This window comes from Amphiprion ocellaris, chromosome 23 (assembly GCF_022539595.1).
Source record: "Amphiprion ocellaris isolate individual 3 ecotype Okinawa chromosome 23, ASM2253959v1, whole genome shotgun sequence".
Taxonomy (NCBI): Eukaryota; Metazoa; Chordata; class Actinopteri; family Pomacentridae; genus Amphiprion; species Amphiprion ocellaris.
In genome coordinates, this window is record NC_072788.1 from 1,582,985 (window position 1) to 1,603,737 (window position 20,753).

General features: G+C 41.7%; 1 protein-coding gene across 1 annotated transcript; it reads right to left on the reverse strand.

Moving 5' to 3' along the window:
• Positions 1-294: 294 nt before the first annotated feature.
• On the reverse strand, positions 295-5,235 carry LOC118470592 (GTPase IMAP family member 1-like). The gene is made up of 5 exons (XM_035950072.2): positions 5,102-5,235; positions 1,960-2,288; positions 1,725-1,871; positions 476-1,413; positions 295-375 (listed from the first exon to the last, which is right to left on the reverse strand). Exons 2-5 carry the CDS (start codon positions 2,033-2,035, stop codon positions 295-297), a joined length of 1,242 nt encoding a protein of 413 aa, XP_035805965.1. The 5' UTR covers positions 2,036-2,288; positions 5,102-5,235.
• Between the last annotated feature and the right edge of the window lie 15,518 nt (positions 5,236-20,753).

Here is a 20,753-nt window from a genome sequence, read left to right on the forward strand (position 1 = left end):
CAACTGCCACCCCAACTACTTCCCCAACTAGGACCCCAATTACCAAGTTATCCGTGGATGAACCTCCCACCATACCTACTGCCCCACCTGCCACTCCAAAACCTATTACATAAGGTATTATTCTTTCCCATGGTGAATTGTTCTCTGGTTTCCCTCTGGCTCCACCTGACTGACCTGGACGGTTACTATCAGCTGATGCGATGCATGCATTAACTACACTTTCACCTCCAAGTATCAACCCACTTACCACTCCACCTATCACGCCACCTACCACTTCACCTACCACACCACCTGTTACTGCACCTCTGACCCCATCTCTAACCCAACTTGCCAACCCACCTGCCACACCACCTGCAACCCCACCTGCAACCCCACCTGTAACCCCACCAACCACCTCACGTGTCACCTTACCTGCCACCCCACCTACCACCCCACCCACTACCCCACCTGCCACCCCACCTACCACCCCACCTACCACCACTCCATCTGCCATCACCCCTGCCACCCCACCTGCCACCCCACCTGCCACCCCACCTATCACCCCACCTACCACCCCACCTGCCACCGCACCTGCAAACCCACCTATCACCCCAACAACCACACCAACTAACAATCCAACTACCCAGTTGCCTGTGGATACACCTACCACTATACCGACCACCCCACCTGCCACCCCAAAACCTATTACATAAGGTATTATACTTTCCCATGCTGAATACTTATCTGGTTTCTCTCTGGCTCCACCTGACTGACCTGGACGATTACTACCAGCTGACTGAGCTGCTTGGTTCTTTTCCTCTCTGATGAAGGTCTCAGCCATCCTGAACATGTCAGAGGTGCAGTGTTCTCCTCTGTTAGCTGCAACCATCTCATCTATTTTATTCAGCAGCTCTCTGACCTGCAGCCTCCTTCCTCTCTGAGTGTTGTCAAACACACAGTACCTCCCATCACACATGGACACCAGATCAGACACATAGCTGTTGGACTGGATCAGCTGATCCATGGAGCTACCTCTCAGTTCATCTCCATGAGTGAAGAGCACCATGGTGTACTTAGAGGCATCTCCTCCAAACAGTTTGGGCAGTAACTCAAACAGTCTCTGGTCTGCTACAGAGATGTTTCCTATTCTGACCACAATAACAAAGACATGTGGTCCTGGACTGGCCTCCACTAACGTCTTCATGATCTCCTCGTAAAGCTGCTCAGGATTCAGAACTTCTTCAGTGAATCCTGGAGTGTCGACCACTTGGAGCAGCCGACCGTCCACTGATTCTGATTCAGAAACACACTCTGTACTGACTGAGTTAAAGTTACAGTCAAACTTCTCAGATCCCAGGATGGTGTTTCCTGAAGCACTCTTCCCAACTCCAGGTAGACCAAGAAGAACGATCCTCCTCTGAACCTCCAAACCAGCTGGAAGACAGAGCAGATTAAAAACACATTATTGAACAGGTTGTGGTACTGAAATGTCAGTAGACAGTAATTTAAGGTTTTGTTGCCTAAAACATGTGAAGCAGCACATTGAAGTATGTAGTTTATTATCACTGTTAGTTTTAATGCAGCATGTTTTAATCTGACTTTCTAAGCTGCTCTCTCCTGATGTTACTTTTACAAGTTTCTTCAACCATCTGGTTTAGAAATAATGACCAGCTTCAGTCACTGGCTGGCATCACCCAGAGTCATGGGGTTTCTAATCAATGTTGAGGAGCTCCATCACAGTCTACCTGCTGGGTCCAGTGGTTGTTGGTCTCCAAGGTTTCTGGTCTTCAGCAGCAGATCTTGGACTTGTTCCTGATCTCCATCCTCATTGTTGAAGAGGTGAGATGCCTCTGAAAACATCCTCTCTACATCTGGGAGTTTACCTTCATTTTCTGCAAAGATGAAATCTGTCAATGATCTACCCTTTAGTTTATCTCTAATTGTGAAGAGCAGGAAACTCTTTTTAAACCCCAACATCACCTTCAGAGCTGTGTCTACAGCCTTCTGATCCTCCAGAGTGAACATCCTGATGCTGAGAACCACCAGGAACAGACATTGTTTGTTGGACTTCAGTAGATGCTGACAGTAGTTCTTAATGTCCTCTGTAGTGTCCTCGCTGTCTCAGATTCCTGGAGTGTCGACCACTGAGATGTGTTTCCCAAACACTCATCCTGTTTCTTCAGAGATCTGTGTTGTCACTGATGTGAAACTGAAGTCTGACTCAAACACTTTTCATCCTAAAATGGTGTTTCCTGCAGCATGATGGATGATGGTGAGATCTAGATCCATGACTGAGCAGCACAAACCTGCTGGAGACACAATTAATGATCTGAAAGATGTTGGTGGAAAGTTTCTTTTCCTGCAGATAATCTTGTCCTGGTCAGTGTAATTTCTATCTCATCACATTTACAGAAAATTAGTAGAAACAACTCATACAGTTTTCAGCAAATGCAGCCGACTTCCAGCATTATTCTGCAGAGTCAGACGTATGTTAATAAAATGTACAGCTGGAATCACCAGAGACTAATAATGATGCTGTACAATCTGAGAGGAGTTCCAGCTTCAGTGTTGGTGCTGCAACTCTCCACCAGGGGGCAGCATCAGCTGTCTGATCCTGAGGCAGGATGTCAGTGGGAGTTTGTGGGGTTCATGTTTCTGACACCAGTCAACACAGACTCTGCTCCTCACATCATATTCACTGCTTCAAGTCATTAGTGAGTCTGTTAGATGTGCTTTAGCTTCACATTTATTCAAACCTCACTGATCAAAAAAGTAAGTCATGAATTTCCCTCAGGATTAATAAAGTGTCTATCTATCTAATCTATTCTATCTAGCTCCATGACATAACGTTAGCTAGCAACGTACATGCAAAGGCCCAGTCTCACTGGAAACTGTGGCTCGTCTTGCAAGCAAACACTTTGTGAAATTAGACACTGTTAGTCTTTAGTACATTGTGTACAGTTATATTACTGTGTGAATATTTTGTCCAAAAAGGTAATGATTGTGACAGGTGTACCTCTTACTCAGATGTATAAAACTGAAGTAATATTCATAGCATGTGGACCAGCTGGACCAGAGATAGTCTCTGATTTCCTTTTCTCTGTCTGAGCTCTGCATGCCTTCATTTCTTTCTCTCTCTCTGAACTCTTCCTCCTCCATCTCCTCTCTGGGATGCTCTCTTCATTTAGGCTGTAAAAATAATCCCCAAAAAGTTAGTCTAACTGGTGTCTTCCTTTCAGGCTTTGCTGTCCACATGAGTGGAGAAGGGTGTGTCTGCACAGCTGGAGATGTCTGCTTCCTCTACGACTCCGGTGTTTGTGTTTCCTTGATGCCAAACGAAGTAGCAGCATTTATCTCCATGATGGAAGACGGCCACGATGTGAGTTCTCGTTTTATTAGTTATATTAGATAGTAACGTTATAAAACATTTTAAACATTTCGGCTCTTGTGAACCTGCTAAACTGAGAAACAAATTATGTTTGAACGACCACTTTTGTGTAGTCACAGCTGCTGTAAAACCAACTTGGCTTGTTTGCTGATTTGTTTCATTGAGTCAGAGCCAGATTTTATCAGTCCAGCTCCAGATGATGATAATTAACTCCAGCCAGCAAATTAATTAATCCTTCATCAGATGATAGAAACATGAAATAATCTCACTACATAAAGCAGCAACAACCTTCAGTGTGAATGTTTAATGGTTTTGCAGTTTTAATGATGTTAATAAAGTTCCAGGTGTCTGAACTGGTCCCAGTTTAAATCAGAGGTGTATTAATGCTGGATTCCTCTGCTGCTGTTGTTTATGAGCTCCATAAAGGTAAAGGTGTACTATAAGAGGTAGCAGTATTTCTGTGAACCCTGCAGTGATAATGTCATCTGTCTACTATTTCAGTGAAGTGGAGGAATTTTATAGAGGGCTGGAAAGAGTTGAAGAAAGAAGGAAGACAATTCAGTCTGGAGGTGGTGCTCACTTCAGACAGGAGTACAGTGGCATGAAATACTACAAATAAAATATACTTTACCAAAGTAAGAAAGTGAAATATGGACAGTTTATGGGATGTATCAGTGCTATATCTGCCTATTCGTGTTAATGTCTGTCTCTGTGTGTCTATCAGGAGGTAATGAGATCAGAGATTTCACAGCTGGAGTCACAGAGTTAATTTACCTTTATGTGTTTAGCTTTGATTTTCATTTAATGTTATTGTATAAGATAAATATAAATATCTGTCCCCAGAGTTGTCTGTGTGTAGCCATTACAGATGATTTCATTATTATTTTATCTGATAATTAGACAATTTGTCCAAATGCAAGTCTTAGCAACCAAGTTATGATATTATAATAAGTATTATTTGGGTGAATTAAACCTTTAAAATCTTAGGTAGGACATGAAGTAGTACTTTGTGTGGAATACTCGGTGTAGTCCTTAAAGTTCAGTCTCCAGCTCTGTAGACAAACTTACTGGGGCCAAAATAAAAGTGGAATACTCCTTGAATAAACCTTTTAAATTCTAAGTATATTTTGAGTGAAATCGTCCTTTAGAACCGTAAGTTGTGCGTTTATTGTGCACTTTAGTGGTCATCTATGGTGGCAGCTGTCTTTAATAATGCACTAAATGTGCAGCTTCCGGGTCTGCAGCCAACATTTTTAATGAATGAGGTGAACTGAGGACAGCCCCTCCTCAGGGCGGGAACAGCAGACTGTACAGGACAACCCAGCATGGTGCATTCACAGACACATGGACATCGGAGATTCGCTCGTTATTCGTCCTCTCTGGACTTTCGCTCTTTCCAGCCGGCCACAACTTTTTATATACATATATTTTTGAATTAGATCGTTCAGAACTGGTGTTGCCACCCCAGTAGATCCGCCCCTGTAAAGCGGCATATAAAGGAGAGTAAAGCAGCTTTAAAATGTGAATTTACTGCCAGGATCTCTGCTTGTTTTGTTGTAACTGTACAAAGACAATAAAAGAATTCTGTCCAGTTCTCCTCCTCCCTCCACAGACTATCATGAAGTCACGCCCTGTTTTAACTCACTGATGTCAACACAAACACTGCGTCATGTTTTCACCTTAAATTTAAGCAAAACATCTGAAGATGAAACTCGACAGAAACCTTCAACTCACCTCCACACAGCAAACAGTCGCTTCACAGATCAGCTGTCAGCTGCTCTTCTGTCTGCAGTCTGAGCTTCAGCTGTAAGAACAGCGAGATGAGACCTTCAAAATAAGAGCATCAGCTCTGCAGTTCTTGGTCTGCAGTTTTTGCAGCTTTTCCTTAAACTCCTCATATTTGTTTTGAATTCTAGTTTGTTCTTAATGTGAGAAACATATTTAAAGGTGTCCACACTGACTTGTAGCCTTCTGTGTGGGATATGAGAGTCAGCATACTTATCAGTATGAAGCATTAAAAGGTTGTGTAGAAAAACAACAGGATTGTTCAGCTGGACTTCTCTGGTAGGTTCTTGAAGGCGTTCCACTTCTCATCCAAGATGAAGAGAAGTCCAGCTGATTTCGATTGAAGCTTCTTCGATTAATGTGACCTGGATGACTGAGCCCTTGTCCACACGTAGCCGGGTATCTCACAAAACGAAGATATTTTTCTACGATTCGGCCTATCATCCACACGAAAACGCAGATTTACGTCATCAAAAACGATTCTTTTTAAAAACTCCGACCAAAGGGAAGATTTGCGAATTCTCCGTTTTATGCGTCTGCATGTGGACATCAGTAACCGGGGTTTTGCGTTTCGAAACGTCACCACCTGCGACAAAATATGTTCTTACGTCACATATGCGACCTGTGTTTACATTCGGTAACAGTATGGATGCTCTCACAAGGTTTTGGATGCTGTTTCTTGTACAGGCGCTTTTTACTTGCTTGTTTTTACAAGCCCAGATACTGCTCCACATTCAACAACACAGGCGAAGGACGACGTTAAGGACGGTTATTCTCCACCACCTTGCTAGGATTTGGGGAACTACTGCCACCTAAAGGTCCTGCATGCTTATGAATGTGCTGAAAAACGCACTTATGCGGTTAGGTGTGGATGAAGTTTTTTTCTAAAAACGAGGTGGTGTGTATGTAAGTTTTTTTCTAGACGGAGGGGACAGGATATTCGGTTTTACAAAAACCCTGCTACATGTGGACAAGGCCTCAGAATCTCCGCAGACAACAGGATCGTTCTGATCTATGATTTACTAAAAATGGGTCCAAAATGACTTTAAAATGTCTTCAAACTTTTAAAAATTTCTTCAAAAAGTAGGAATAATTCACAGTTACAGTTTTAGAAACATTTGTGCTCTGTAGCGGTGGATTTGTACTACTGGCTAAAATCAGTAAATGTTTACAACGTTAAACATGCATAAATAAAAATGTTTACAACGTTAAACATGCAGAAATAAAAATGTTTACGTTAAACATGCATAAATATATATGTTTACAACGTTAAACATGCATAAATATATTTTTTTATAACGTTAAACATGCAGAAATATAAATGTTTATAACGTTAAACAAATGAAACGTCATAAAACAAACAGCCCTCTCGGTGCAGCCTCCGGCTCTGCAGACACATACTATCGCTTCATTTGCCTTTTCTCTCAGTAGAAGTAGTACCTTAAATTGGCCACAGGGTGGTAGCAGAAGGTCGCTGTTGTCCCTAACGTTGAGTTTGACAGGGTTTTTAGTGTGCGGAAAAGTGCTCGGGGTGGCCATCTTACCGAGATACGCCATCTTTTCTTTGTCTTGCCTTCACCCAGTCTGGTATGGATGCCACAATCAAGCTAGAGCAAACAAACTGTAAATGAGGTATTTTGATACTAAGGTCCACCACAGAAGTGCGGAAGTAGACGAAAAGCATCAAACTTCTTTGAACCACATAGAAATCGATTTTACGGTGAGTAATGGCTGCTCTTCAAGGTTTTACCTTAGCATGCTAACACTAGCAAAGTGAAGCTAAAAACACGTGAGACCCGTAATCTTTCTAAAAACCACCCGGGACAACTTTGAGGAATTAAACGATTTCCCATTAACATTTGTTAGCTGTTTCACGTGTTTACTGAGTTGTATGTGGTCGCTACTTGAGTAATTTACTGTGTAAAATGAAGGATCACCACTGGGCGCTGGCTAGTTAGCATATGTGCAAATGCTAGAGTACATTTCATGCAGTTAGACTGTGAGTTACTGAGTGCTAGTAATGGGTTAAACCAGGGCTGTCAAACTCATTTTAGTTCAGGGGCCACATTCAGCCCCATTTCATCTCAAATGGGCCGGACCAGTAAAATCACAGCATAATAACCGATAAAGAACGACTCCACATTTTTCCTTTATTTTAGTCCAAAAATGTTCCCATTTCAGTAATTGTCTTTTTACAAAACATTATGAACAACCTGAAATTTCTTAAGAAAAATAAGTTCAATTTCAACAACATTCAGCCTCAGTTTATCATTTCCACATCACAACTTCCAGATCACAGAGTGTCGACAAAGGAACACAACATTTAGTCACAGCTATCTGGAACTGAATGATGTAGTATTTTACTTTATTATCAAAATGACAAAAATCAGACAAAAAAAAATACAAAAACAAGACAAATCACAAAAATGAGACAGAAAACAACAAAACGAGACACACAAAATGACAAAAAAATCAGACAAAAGACAGGAAACAAAACAAAAAGACAAAAAATTTGACAAAAAAGTTACAAAGCGACAAAAAAATGGACAAATGACAGAAGTTAGACAAAAAATGACAAAAGCGAGAAACAAAATGACAAAGAAATAGACAAACAACACAAGCAAGACAAAAAAAGACCCAAAATGACAAAAAAAACACAGAAGCGATGAATAAAGCAAAACACAAATGACAAAAGTAAGACCAAAAAGCAAGACAGAAAGGAAACACAAAAATGAGAAAACGACAAAAACGAGACAAACAACAAAAATCAGACAAAAAACAAGACAAAATATTACAGAAATGAAACACAAAACGACAAAACAGTGAACAATCTAGTATTTTACTTTATGATCAAAACAACTTGTCATAATCTAGAAATTGTTTTAAAATTTATAGTTTTACAAATTTACAATCTGCAGTTAATGTCTTCTCTGGAATTTTAACACTTTACAAAGTCGTCCTGCGGGCTGGACAGGACCCTCTAGTGGGCCGTTTTTGTCCCGCAGGCCGCATGTTTGACACTCCTGGGTTAAACTGTAAAATGTGCTGCATTACCGGCTGTAGGCTGAGGGAAGAATGTATTGAAATTCCAAATGTTATGTTGTTCATTTATGATTTTGGAGAAGTTGTATTGTTATGTGTACAGCCTGTTAGCTAAGAAAGGACTGGCAGAATGGCGACTTTCTGATGGGCTGGTATGAGTAATTTCCCTGCACATCCATGTAGGCTGGTTTTTTTCAAGGATTCTCTTCAGTGGGACTTCAGTGAGATCTTCATACATCTGCTACTGTGTGTTGAAGTCCACCCACGTCCACAGCTCCATCTCCATCATGCTGGGATCGACCATTGCCTCGGACTGTCTTGTTGAACATTCATTATAAAAGGTTGGTAGAATTTTCTGAGCACACTCAATATTTTTTTTTTGTTTTGTTTTCCCAGGGGTGTGGGTTTGATTTGCATGTCCGGCCAGTTGTGGGTGACCAAAGACATTTTAGTCCTTGAAACTGTTAGGTGAACTCAATTGTGATTTCTGAGGACTGTGAATGGATGCAATGTTTTGGTTGTTTCATCATTCGTAAGCTCAACTTTATATGGGGGTTCAGATGGGTTTTTTTTTTCCTAAAATTTACAATCTGTTATCATTTTGTGTTTTTGGGGTGAATATATTCTTACACAATGATACAGAAATCCTTTATCTACTCCACATCGGCCTCCACCCTGTTGTTGACCAGCTGCTCTTCACGGTACAGAGACTAAGAACTCCCGAACTGGAATCTGTCACTATCTTTGCCAAACAATTAATTCTCAGATTAAAACTTCAAACAATAACTGCAGTGGAAATTAGTGCTGCTGTTTTAACTCGTGCAAAAAAAATTCTTTCTATAAAACCATGTAATGTTGTGGAAATCATGTGATTCAAACTACATTTCATTGTTGTTTAATCAGCTTTATTCAGTGAAGCAGATGCAACACAGCAGGTTTTATGCACTTTATACAGAAAACTGAAGTGCTAATAACATGAGTTTGTACAAGGACACAATAGATACAAAGATTTTTATATAAACTGACAGAAAGAAACAGGATCATACCACTTTCTACAATGGGATCATCGTTCTGAAATTTCAGACACACAAAGATCAAATGACAAAACTCTTTTAAAGGTGTAGATGTAAAAGGGGCTAAACTTGGTCCATAAAGTGGTAAAGAAAGTCCAACATCTAGCATTTAAAAATACATCTACTTATACATTAGCCAATTCAGAAGAAATAAATCAAAAAGAGTTTACTAGCATTTTGTAGTCATTCCTTGGTTTTATTTGAGCCAGATCGCTCTGATGCTTATTAGACGTTTTTCTTACAGCACCCTAGTTTTCCTGCTCTGTGTAGAAACAGCAGTGGTAAAACCAGATTACTGGGAAAATTACACCAGATTTCAAACATCAGTGCCAGACAGTCAGTACTGTCCTCCCACAAATACATCGCAGTTTCAGCCAGACTCCCAGCAAACCTCAACACCAGCACTCCCAGTATGGCCATAATGGTGTAGAATGCCCTCTGCTTTGATTGGTCAACCCTCTCCCTGCACCCACCCTGTTCCCCTGGACCTGGACGAATCAGAACACAGAGAACAGAAATGCTGCAGAAGGACACTACAGCTAAAGATAATATCATGACAAAGGTATCAGCGATGGCGAATTCATCAAACATCATCCAACCCGTCAGTGCAAAGGAAAGCATCCAGACACAGCTGATGCTGATGTTCCTGATTCTGATCCCTCTCTCTGTTCTCAGGCTCAGGTAGGTGATGGGATGAACCACAGCCAGGTAGCGCTCCACACAGGTCAGGACGTGGAAGAACATCTCTCCATACCAGTTGCATATGAAGAGACAGTACCCGACCACAAATGTGTTTACATGCTCGTGGAAGATGCTAGAAAAGATGAGGACACCCCCAAAGACGCCAGTCAGCTCCATGGTGACCATGTGGTAGGTGAAGCTGTCAGAGTGACTCATTGGCGAGGAGGTGGAGGACTTTTTCCTCCACTGCTGGAGACCATGGTGGAGGATGAAGATGCAGAGAGGAAGGAGGAGGAGGATGTTGGGGATGAGGAACATGGTGAAGATCAAGGAGCCTGCTCTGGAGATGAAGCACTCCATGTCTTCAGTGAAGCCAGAGAGGTAATCAGTAAGAGGGTCAGTGGAGGATGAGGAGTTTAGTGACATATCTGAAAGAGAAAAAAAGACATGACAGAGTGATTTTTTCAAGCAGTCTGTTTTTTAGACATACAGAACATTCAAATGAATGAGAAATTGTGTCCAAACTTTTGACTAGTAGTGTAGATGTACAAAGAAACACTCATTCATGTCCAGTTAAAGCTGATTTCTACAAAATAATATCAACTAATTAAAAATATCAGACGTAAAATAAGTGAATGAACTCTGACTTGGCCACTCCAGAACATTCACTTTGTCTTTAAACCATATATGTGGATCTCTGGCTGTTTGCTTCAGCTCGTCGTCTTTCTAGAAAACAAATCTTCTCTGAGGTCTTAGTTCTCTTCAGGTTGTCCTCCAGGATTTCTCTAAACTTTACTGCAGTCATTTACCCTCTACCTTTACAAGCCTTCCAAGGCCTGCTGCTGGGAAACATCCCCATATTATGATGCTGCCACCACCGTGCTTCACAGTAGGGATGATGTGATTGTGATGATGTGCAGCGTTTGGTGTCTAGTCTGATGGTTAAAAAGTTCCATTTTGGTCTCATCAGACCAAAGACCCTTCTTCCAGGTTGTAACTCCTTCAGAGGAGTCATAGGTGTCTTGGTGGCCTCCGTCATTAATCTCTTTCTGGTAACTTCTTCAGAGGAGTCATAGGTGTCTTGGTGGCCTCCCTCGCTGGTCTCTTTCTTGAGCAGTCACTCAGTATTTGAGGACAAGGTGGATTTAATTGGAATTCAAGTTGTAAATGTTCTGGTTCAATTTTATATTTAATTGACATTACTTTGTAGATCCCAATTTTCACTTTTACATGAAAGATTTTGAATTTTTTTGTATGTTCTTGTCTAAAATAACTGTTTAGAATGACCACGAGGCAACTGAAAGGGATGAATATTTTGACAGGCGCTGCAAACTGCATTCTTTCCTGTGACAGTTACGTGTTTTTAATTATGGTGCAGAGGCTACACTAAAAACAAGCCTGTTGAGTATTGGCGTCTTATTTAAAAACTAAGAAAAGGTGGGGTTTTTTTTGACACCTAATGGCCAAATGTTTTTTTTTCAGGAGTTGCTGAAGACCACAACAGTGTGAATACTGAACTGACATTAAGTGGACAGAGAACCAGCTCTAAATAAACTGTGTTTAGTTGATTGGTTGATGGTACTTTCACAGTTTATTTTTATGATTCTTTAAAGTAAAAAAAGAAAAATCGCTTTACGTCTAAATTTCAAAAAATGTTTTAAAGTAATGTATGATGACTAATCCTTAACAATGACGATGACTCGTTAGATTTGTTGGAAATTTATCTTTAATAATGCAGATCATATCTAAGTTTGCTGTCTGTTATCCATCCACTGCTTTAAAACTCCATGTTTATGACATAAAAACTGACTTGAAGATCCACACAAGACATAAAACAACAGTTTTAGTGGCACCAACCACGATGACTAAACTGATCTTCATGTGTAAAATCCCTGTGTTAAAATTTCTGTGGAAAAACTACTGAGTTTTTTAAGTCCTCTATCATTTCTGTAGCTGTCTACATGTTATTTTAAAAAAAAGGAAAGACCACCAACCTTCTGTGTGTTTATTCTGAGCTTCTCTGTGTGTCTCTGCTCTGAGGATCTGATCCAAATATAATGCACTGCAATCTGTCTTTCCAGGTTAAATGCAAATATGATTTATTTGCATTAAATAAACACACCGACTCTGTCAAATAACCTGATAAATGAGCAGCTACTGAATGATCACATCCACAGCTAGAACCTGTGAAGACTGAACAGCAAACTTTAGATGTCGAGTTGTTATTGCTCCGATCTGAGTGCTTTAATGTTCAGTGTTTGCTGATAGCGAGTCTCAGTCTGATGCACTGTTCCTGGATAATACACACTTCAAGTCATCTGATCTGACTTTAGGTTTTGGCTGAAGACATCCCTAAACTATGCAGACCTCCTCTGCATCAATAGTTTGAGTGTCAGTAATTCCCTGCAGTGATTCAGCGCTGACTCCACATCAGCGTTAGTTTACACCGTGTTTAGTTGATTCATGTAAGCAAGGTCACTTAGTGTTCTGTAGTTTGTTTGAATCTTCTTGTAGATACATTTATTTGCTTGTAGCCACTGTTTTTGTGAGATAATGACATTTACAGTCAATGACAATTAATTGAATTTAGAGAGACAGACTGCAACACAAGGTCAGTCTGGAAAATTGGGATTAAATCTTCACAGTCCATCGAGGGAAGAAGCTCAGAAACAAACACTGGGAAGGTTGGTGTTTTTATTTTTCAGTTTTTCATTTAAATGCACAATAGTGAGGACAACTGAAATGCAAAGAAAAACCTTAATGTTTGGACACTTGTACTGTTGATGCATTTCTTTCCCCAAAATCACTAGAAACCTCCAACTTTGTTCATGTGTCAGACTAAATCACTCTAAGACAGCTTCCATTTCCTGTCAGTTCAGTTAAACCTAAAGAATGAGTCGATATTTATTACTTTAAAATGTCAGCATTTCTCTCTGCTCAGGACATTTTATGACTCTGTGGTAGCGTCTGCTATTTTCTATGCAGTGGTCTGCTGGGGAGCAGGGAGCACTGAAAGGGACAGAAAGAGACTAAACAGACTGGTCAGGAGGAGGTTCTGTCCTGGACTGTTCCCTGGACTCCATAGAGGAGGTGGGTGAGAGGAGGATGTTGTCAAAGCTCACATCCATCATGGACAATCCCTCTCACCCACTGCATGACACTGTGGGGTCTTTAAGCAGCTCCTTCAGCAGCAGACTGAGACATCCACCCTGCAAGAAAGAGCGCTATCACAGGTCCTTCATCCCATCTGCTATAAGACTGAACAACATCAGCATCACTGGCTGATGTTAACATAAACTGGACTATATCATTACCACCCCAAACCATAAAATTTGCACTGACATTCTTGCACTGCACATCTTTGCACTTTTAAACTTTATTTTTATTTTTATTTTTTCTGTTAAAAATTTTGCCACCCTTGTATATATTGTAAATAAAACTGCTGTAACAATGTAAATTTCCCCTGGAGTGGGGAGAAATAAAGAACTTTATCTTATCTTATCTTATTTCATTCATTCATTAATTAATTTTTTTGTCACTTTGTTAACTCTTAGATGCATCAGTGGGTCGTTTTCTTGCAATATCTTTGAAAAGTTATTATCATTTCATATTCAGGCTATTCCTCAGAAAACATGTTTTTGATATCATTCCATTTATTTTTTCAAGTTAACTTTTATACTTTTAAAGAAATTGTAATATTTGTATTACTACCCCAAGCTCTTTATCGCTGATATTGTATAAGAAGCGATGTACAAACTTGGAGGGACAAAGAGCAGCAACAGTTGGAGGAAAAGAGTGGAAAAATGTCAACAAAATGGATGTTGACATTTTTCTGTTGCTGTTCTGTGTAATATTCTTCTTTTTCAATCATCAAAGTGTTCGAAATCTGTTATAAAGTGAAAGATAAACATATTTCAAATATGACATCATTCTTGTGTGGACAAAAATATAATGCAAACAATAATTCAAATTATTATTCTTAACCAATATGACAAAAAATGGCAAAAAAGCCCACGTTGATTGTTATATGGGTCGTCTTTGACCCACTTATGGAAGAGTGTAGGATCCAATCACTGGAGCATCTAGGGGTTAAGGCAGCACAAGAAACTCTAAACATAACTTTCATAAGTTCAGGTATTTTTGTGTTTTTTTTTTTTTTTTTTAAAACATGTTTGCGACCAGATTCCCCCTTACTCATTCTCTCCAAACCTTCACCACATACATGATCACCAACATCATCCTCCACCACGGTCTCCAAAGGTGGAGGAAAAAATCCTCCACCTACCACATGGTCTCCATGGAGCTGATTACAATATTTTGGTTCATCCTCTGCTGTTGTGGATACTTCATTTATATTATTAGCATGGTTTTTTCCCTTTTGTTTTTCACCTGGAATGGACAGGCATCATGTGAAGCCTGGACTAATCTGTCTAGCAGTCAGGTTATAGCTGCTGTTTCTACACTGAGCAGGAAAACCAGGGTGCTGTAAGAACAACATTCAAAGAACATCAAGCCTACATTCACTAAAATCCTGTCACAGATAAGAAAATCTGTTTGTATGTTCAGAAATGTTTCAAAGCAGTGACGATCCCATATTCAAACATGGTGGGATTGTGGTTCTTTGACCTTTTATAGTCCTTATTCCGCTGGCTCATCATGTTATTTACTCTTTATTTCAGTTGTGGTTTATCTTTGAAATCAGTTTCCTGTTTAGGGTTAGGGGGTTAGGGTTAGGTAGTCACATAAAACCTGTTGTGTTGCTTCTGCTTCACTGAATAATCCAGATGAAACAGTTCTGGAACTTGTTTTGAAGGTGTTTTTTAATATAAATTTTGCTTGATTTAAACGGTGTATTGAGCCTCAGCATCGTCATGTTCCCCTAAAAGTATGCCAGCAATGCTAGTGACTGATATTGTGCAGCATCACCCAAACCGCAGTCACAGCAGGTGTGATTAAAATAACAACTATACAAGCACAGCGTTTAGGACTGATTTGAATACACAAACTTTCTCTGTACATTTGAATTCTATCTACTACATATACTATGGTGTTCATATATATATATATATATATATATATATATATATATATATATATATATATATATATATATATATATATATACGCTGCTCAAAAAAATTAAAGGAACACTTTGAAAACACATCATATTTCAATGTGGGGAAAAAACAAACTGGATATTTACATTGATATGGACTGGATAATGTGTTGGGAATGAAAAGATGCCACATTGTTTGATGGAAATGAAAATTATCAACCCACAGGAGGGCTAAATTCAAGACACCCCAAAACTCAAAGTGAAGAACTGATGGTGCAGGCTGGTCCATCTTTCTGAAATTCCTTGGCAGCAACTCAAACTGGTCCTCAGTAGTTGGTGTTTCCTCCATGTGCTTGTATGCAGCCTGACGATGTCGGGACAAGCTCTGAATGAGACGATGGATGGTGTCCTGAGGAAGAACTGGACCAGGGCATCACTGAGCTCCTGGATAGTCTGAGGAGCAACCTGGTGGTGTTGGGTGGACCAAAACATAATGTTCCAAAGGTGTTCTATTGGATTCAGGTCAAGTGAGCGTGGAGGCCAGTTAATGGTATCAGTTCCTTCATCCTCCAGGAACTGCATGAATTCTCTTACCACATAAGGCTGGGCATTGTCATGCACCAGCAGGAATCCAGGACCACTGCACCAGCGTAGGGTCTGACAATAGGTCCAAGGATTTCATCCTGATACTGCCGTTGCCCAGCCTGTAGAGGTCTGTATGTCCCTCCATGGATCTGCCTCCCAGACCATCACTGACTCATCACCAAACCAGTCATGCTGAACAATGTTACAGGCAGCATAACGTTATCCACAGCTTCTCCAGACCCTTTCATGTCTGTCACATGTGCTCATGATGAACCTGCTCTCATCTGTGAAAAGCACAGAGCACCAGTGATGGACCTGCCAGTTCCTGTGTTCTATGGCAAATACCAGCCGAGCTCCACGGTGCTGGTCAGCGAGCACAGGGTCCACTAGAGGACATCTGGTCCTCAGATCTTCCTCATTACATCTCTTTCTGATTGTTTGGTCAGAGACACTCACACCAGTGGTCTGCTGGAGGTCATTTTGTAGGGCTCTGGCAGTGCCATGCATTGATGTGTCATCCTGCAGGAGTTGGACTGTCTGTGCAACCTCTGTAGGGTCCAGGTATCACCTCATGCTACCAGCAGTGACACTGACCCTAGCCAAATGCAAAACTAGTGAAAAACAGTCAGAAAACATTAGGAGGGAAAAAATGTGATTGGCCTTCACCTGTAAACTCATTCCTGTTTTGGGGGAATCTCATTGTTACCCCTCTACTGCACCTGTTGTTAATTTCATGAACATCAAAGCAGCTGAAACTGACTAAAAACCACCTCTTTTACTTACTTGACCAGATCAGTATCCCACGTGTTTGACTGACTTGATGCAGTACTTAGATTAAAAAGCATTCCTTTAATTTTTTTGAGCAGTGTGTGTGTGTGTGTGTGTGTGTGTGTATATATATACACAGCTGAATTTTCTTTGCTCAAAGCGGTTTAAATAAAAAGGTTCTGTAAATAAATCCATTCCAACCGAATCTCGTCGTTGTTTAATCAGATTTATTTATTCACTGAAGTAAAAGTAACGTAACAGATCTTATGTGCTGTTTAATGGAAACTGATGTCAAAGGCATGCAGATGAAGGAGAAACAACCTTACTAGTCACCAGAAGGACACAACAAACAAATACATTTGTATAACCTTGCATAAAGAATCCCAAATTATGACATTGTTATCTTTACGCTACAAAGAGCAATCAAAAGCAAATTAGCACAAAGAAAGTATTTGATATGTGCAGATATATGAGTGTAGGCAGGATTTGGGAGGAAGGTACTGTACATGACAGTAAATATCACACTTGCTGAACATCAGCATGTAGGAAATGTGGTCAAATTTCCATGTTGATGTTTTGGCTTTAGAGCTCATTTACTGCTTGGTTCAGTTTCAGAGTTCTCACCAGCTTCAGGAATGTCATGGAAATATGGAAATATTCCTGGGACTGTTATTGCCTTCACACTCTATGAAATATACCCATTTTATTAAACAACACTAAGAACCACTACTGCCTTCTATTCTGCTGCGGAAAAGAACAAACTCAGGATTACAGATAAAACCATTTGTCTAAAAAAGAAGATCACTGTAGTTGAAATGACCAGGCCAAAGTCAGTTTGCATTTTTCTAATGAGACAGGAAGATTGTGATGCCAGACAAGTTTATATATACACACACCAGTCAGGCCTAACATTCTGACCACCTGCCTAGCATTGTGTTGGTTCCTTTGTGCTTCTAAAACTCCTCTGACCCAGTGGGGCATGGAACCAGGAGCTCTGGGAATGGATTCTGTGGGTCCTGTGGGTTTGCAGGGTGGTACCTACCTAGATCAGGCTTATCCCGACACATCCTACGGATGCTCATTAAGGTTTGAATCTGGGGAGTGTGGAAGCCGGGTGAACACCTTAACAGTTTTTGCGGTTTGTCGGGGTGCATTGTCCTGCTGAGGGTGGCATCAAAGACTGCCGTTGCCTTGGGGGGTTGCTTGACCTGCAGTGTTTAGGTGGGTGGCAGATATCAAACATCCACATGAATGTCAGGACTCAAGATTTCCCAGCAATACGTTGCATTACTTCACCTGTCAGTGGTCATAATGTTGTGCCTAACTGGTGTATATCTCATTCTCTGTGTAATTATTTTATCGTATCTGCTATTATTTTATCATCACTGGACATTGTTCTTACAACACCCCAGTTTTCCTGCTCGGTGTAGAAACAGTAGCGGTAACACCAGACTGCTGGGCAGATTAATCCACGCCTCACATGCCATTAGGGTACAATCAAGGCCTCCTGACACTTGGAACGCAGACCGAACCAGACTCCCAGCAAACCTCAAAACCAGCACTCCCAGTATGACCATAATGGTATAGAATGCCCTCTGCTTTGATTGGTCAACCCTCTTCCTGCCCCCGCCCTGCTCCCCTGGACCTGGACGAATCAGAACACAGAGAACAGAAATGCTACAGAAGGACACGATGGTTAAAGATAATGTCAGTTGGCACAAATCCATGACGTTAAATTTTTCCATTATCACCAAACCCATCCCTGTACAGCAAAGCAGCCAGACACAGCTGATGCTGATGTTCCTGATTCTGATCCCTCTCTCTGTTCTCAGGCTCAGGTAGGTGATGGGATGAACCACAGCCAGGTAGCGCTCCACACAGGTCAGGACGTGGAAGAATGTCTGTCCATACCAGGTGAAAGAAAAGAGAACAAATCCCACCAGAAATATGATTAATCGATTGCAGAAGACACCACAACAGCTTAAGATACCCCCAAGGACACTAATCAGCTCCATGGTGACCATGTGGTAGGTGAAGCTGTCGGAGTGACTCATCGGTGAGGAGGTGGAGGACTTTTTCTTCCACTGTTGGAGACCATGGTGGAGGATGAAGATGCAGAGAGGAAGGAGGAGGAGGATGTTGGGGATGAAGAATGATGTCATGATGATGGAGTCTGGTTTTATGAGGAAGCACTGGAAAGCACTGATGGAGGAAAGGTTTCCATGAAGAATGGGGTCGCTGGATGATGAGAAGAACATGTCTGGAAGAGAAAAGCACACGACAGTTAAATGGATTAATTCCATGAGTTACATCTATCTTAGAAAAGTAGTCTCTCCTATGCTGAGTTTAAGTTCGAGTTTTCTCTGACACACTGCCTATAAAAAGTATTGACTGTCCTCCCTTGGATGTTTTCTCTTTTCAGTACTTTTCAACAGTGAATTATGGTCAGTATAATTTTGGAAGAAATATTTCTACAAAATATTGCCAAATAATTAAAAATACACATTATAGTTACTGAATGAAATGGAGATCATCTGAGTGCAGTGAATGTGTCTCAGTGATTGTAGTATAAAGACACCTGTATCTGGGAGGTCCAGTGAGGGAGGCCACCAAGACACCTATGATGAAGCTCTGTGGTGGCAGCATCATGATGTGAAGCACGGTGGTGGCAGCATCATAATATTAAGCATGGTGGTGGCAGCATCATGATGTGAAGCACGGTGGTGGAGCGATCATGATGTGAAGCACGGTGGTGGCAGCATCATGATGTGAAGCACGGTGGTGGCAGCATCATGATGTGAAGCATGGTGGTGGCAGCATCATTATGTGAAGCACAGTGGTGGCAGCATCATGATGTGAAGCACAGTGGTGGCAGCATCATAATATTAAGCATGGTGGTGGCAGCATCATGATGTGAAGCACGGTGGTGGCAGCATCATGATGTGAAGCATGGTGGTGGCAGCATCATGTGAAGCACACTGGTGGCAGCATCATGATGTGAAGCATGGAGGTGGCAGCATCATGTGAAGCACAGTGGTAGCAGCATCATGATGTGAAGCATGGAGGTGGCAGCATCATGATGTGAAGCACGGTGGTGGCAGCATCATGATGTGAAGCATGGTGGTGGCAGCATCATGATGTGAAGCACGGTGGTGGCAGCATCATTATGTGAAGCACGGTGGTGGCAGCATCATGATGTGAAGCATGGAGGTGGCAGCATCATTATGTGAAGCATGGTGGTAGCAGCATCATGATGTGAAGCACGGTGGTGGCAGCATCATGATGTGAAGCACGGTGGTAGCAGCATCATGATGTGAAGCACGGTGGTGGCAGCATCATGATGTGAAGCACGGTGGTGGCAGCATCATGATGTGAAGCACGGTGGTGGCAGCATCATGATGTGAAGCACGGTGGTGGCAGCATCATGATGTGAAGCACGGTGGTGGCAGCATCATGATGTGAAGCATGGTGGTGGCAGCATCATGATGTGAAGCATGGAGGTGGCAGCATCATTATGTGAAGCATGGTGGTAGCAGCATCATGATGTGAAGCACGGTGGTAGCAGCATCATGATGTGAAGCACGGTGGTGGCAGCATCATGATGTGAAGCATGGAGGTGGCAGCATCATGATGTGAAGCATGGAGGTAGCAGCATCATGATGTGAAGCACGGTGGTGGCAGCATCATGATGTGAAGCATGGTGGTGGCAGCATCATGATGTGAAGCATGGTGGTGGCAGCATCATGATGTGAAGCATGGTGGTAGCAGCATCATGATGTGAAGCACGGTGGTGGCAGCATCATGATGTGAAGCACGGTGGTGGCAGCATCATGATGTGAAGCATGGAGGTGGCAGCATCATTATGTGAAGCATGGTGGTAGCAGCATCATGATGTGAAGCACGGTGGTGGCAGCATCATGATGTGAAGCATGGAGGTGGCAGCATCATGATGTGAAGCATGGAGGTGGCAGCATCATGATGTGAAGCACGGTGGTGGCAGCATCATGATGTGAAGCATGGTGGTGGCAGCATCATGATGTGAAGCATGGTGGTGGCAGCATCATGATGTGAAGCACGGTGGTGGCAGCATCATGATGTGAAGCATGGTGGTGGCAGCATCATGATGTGAAGCACGGTGGTGGCAGCATCATGATGTGAAGCATGGTGGTAGCAGCATCATGATGTGAAGCACGGTGGTGGCAGCATCATGATGTGAAGCATGGAGGTGGCAGCATCATGATGTGAAGCACGGTGGTAGCAGTATCATGATGTGCAGCATGGTGGTGGCAGCATCCTTATATGAAGCATGGAGGTGGCAGCATCATGATGTGAAGCATGGTGGTGGCAGCATCATGATGTGAAGCATGGTGGTGGCAGCATCATGATGTGAAGCATG

Coding starts and splice junctions, on each gene's coding strand:
- LOC118470592 (XM_035950072.2), bottom strand. CDS start 2,035: ATGTCTGTTCCTGGTGGTTCTCAGCATCAGGATGTTCACTCTGGAGGA. Junction 1,872..1,959: donor CTGTAGACACAGCTCTGAAG/GTGATGTTGGGG, acceptor TCATCTTTGCAG/AAAATGAAGGTAAACTCCCA. Junction 1,414..1,724: donor ACAACCACTGGACCCAGCAG/GTAGACTGTGAT, acceptor TCTGTCTTCCAG/CTGGTTTGGAGGTTCAGAGG.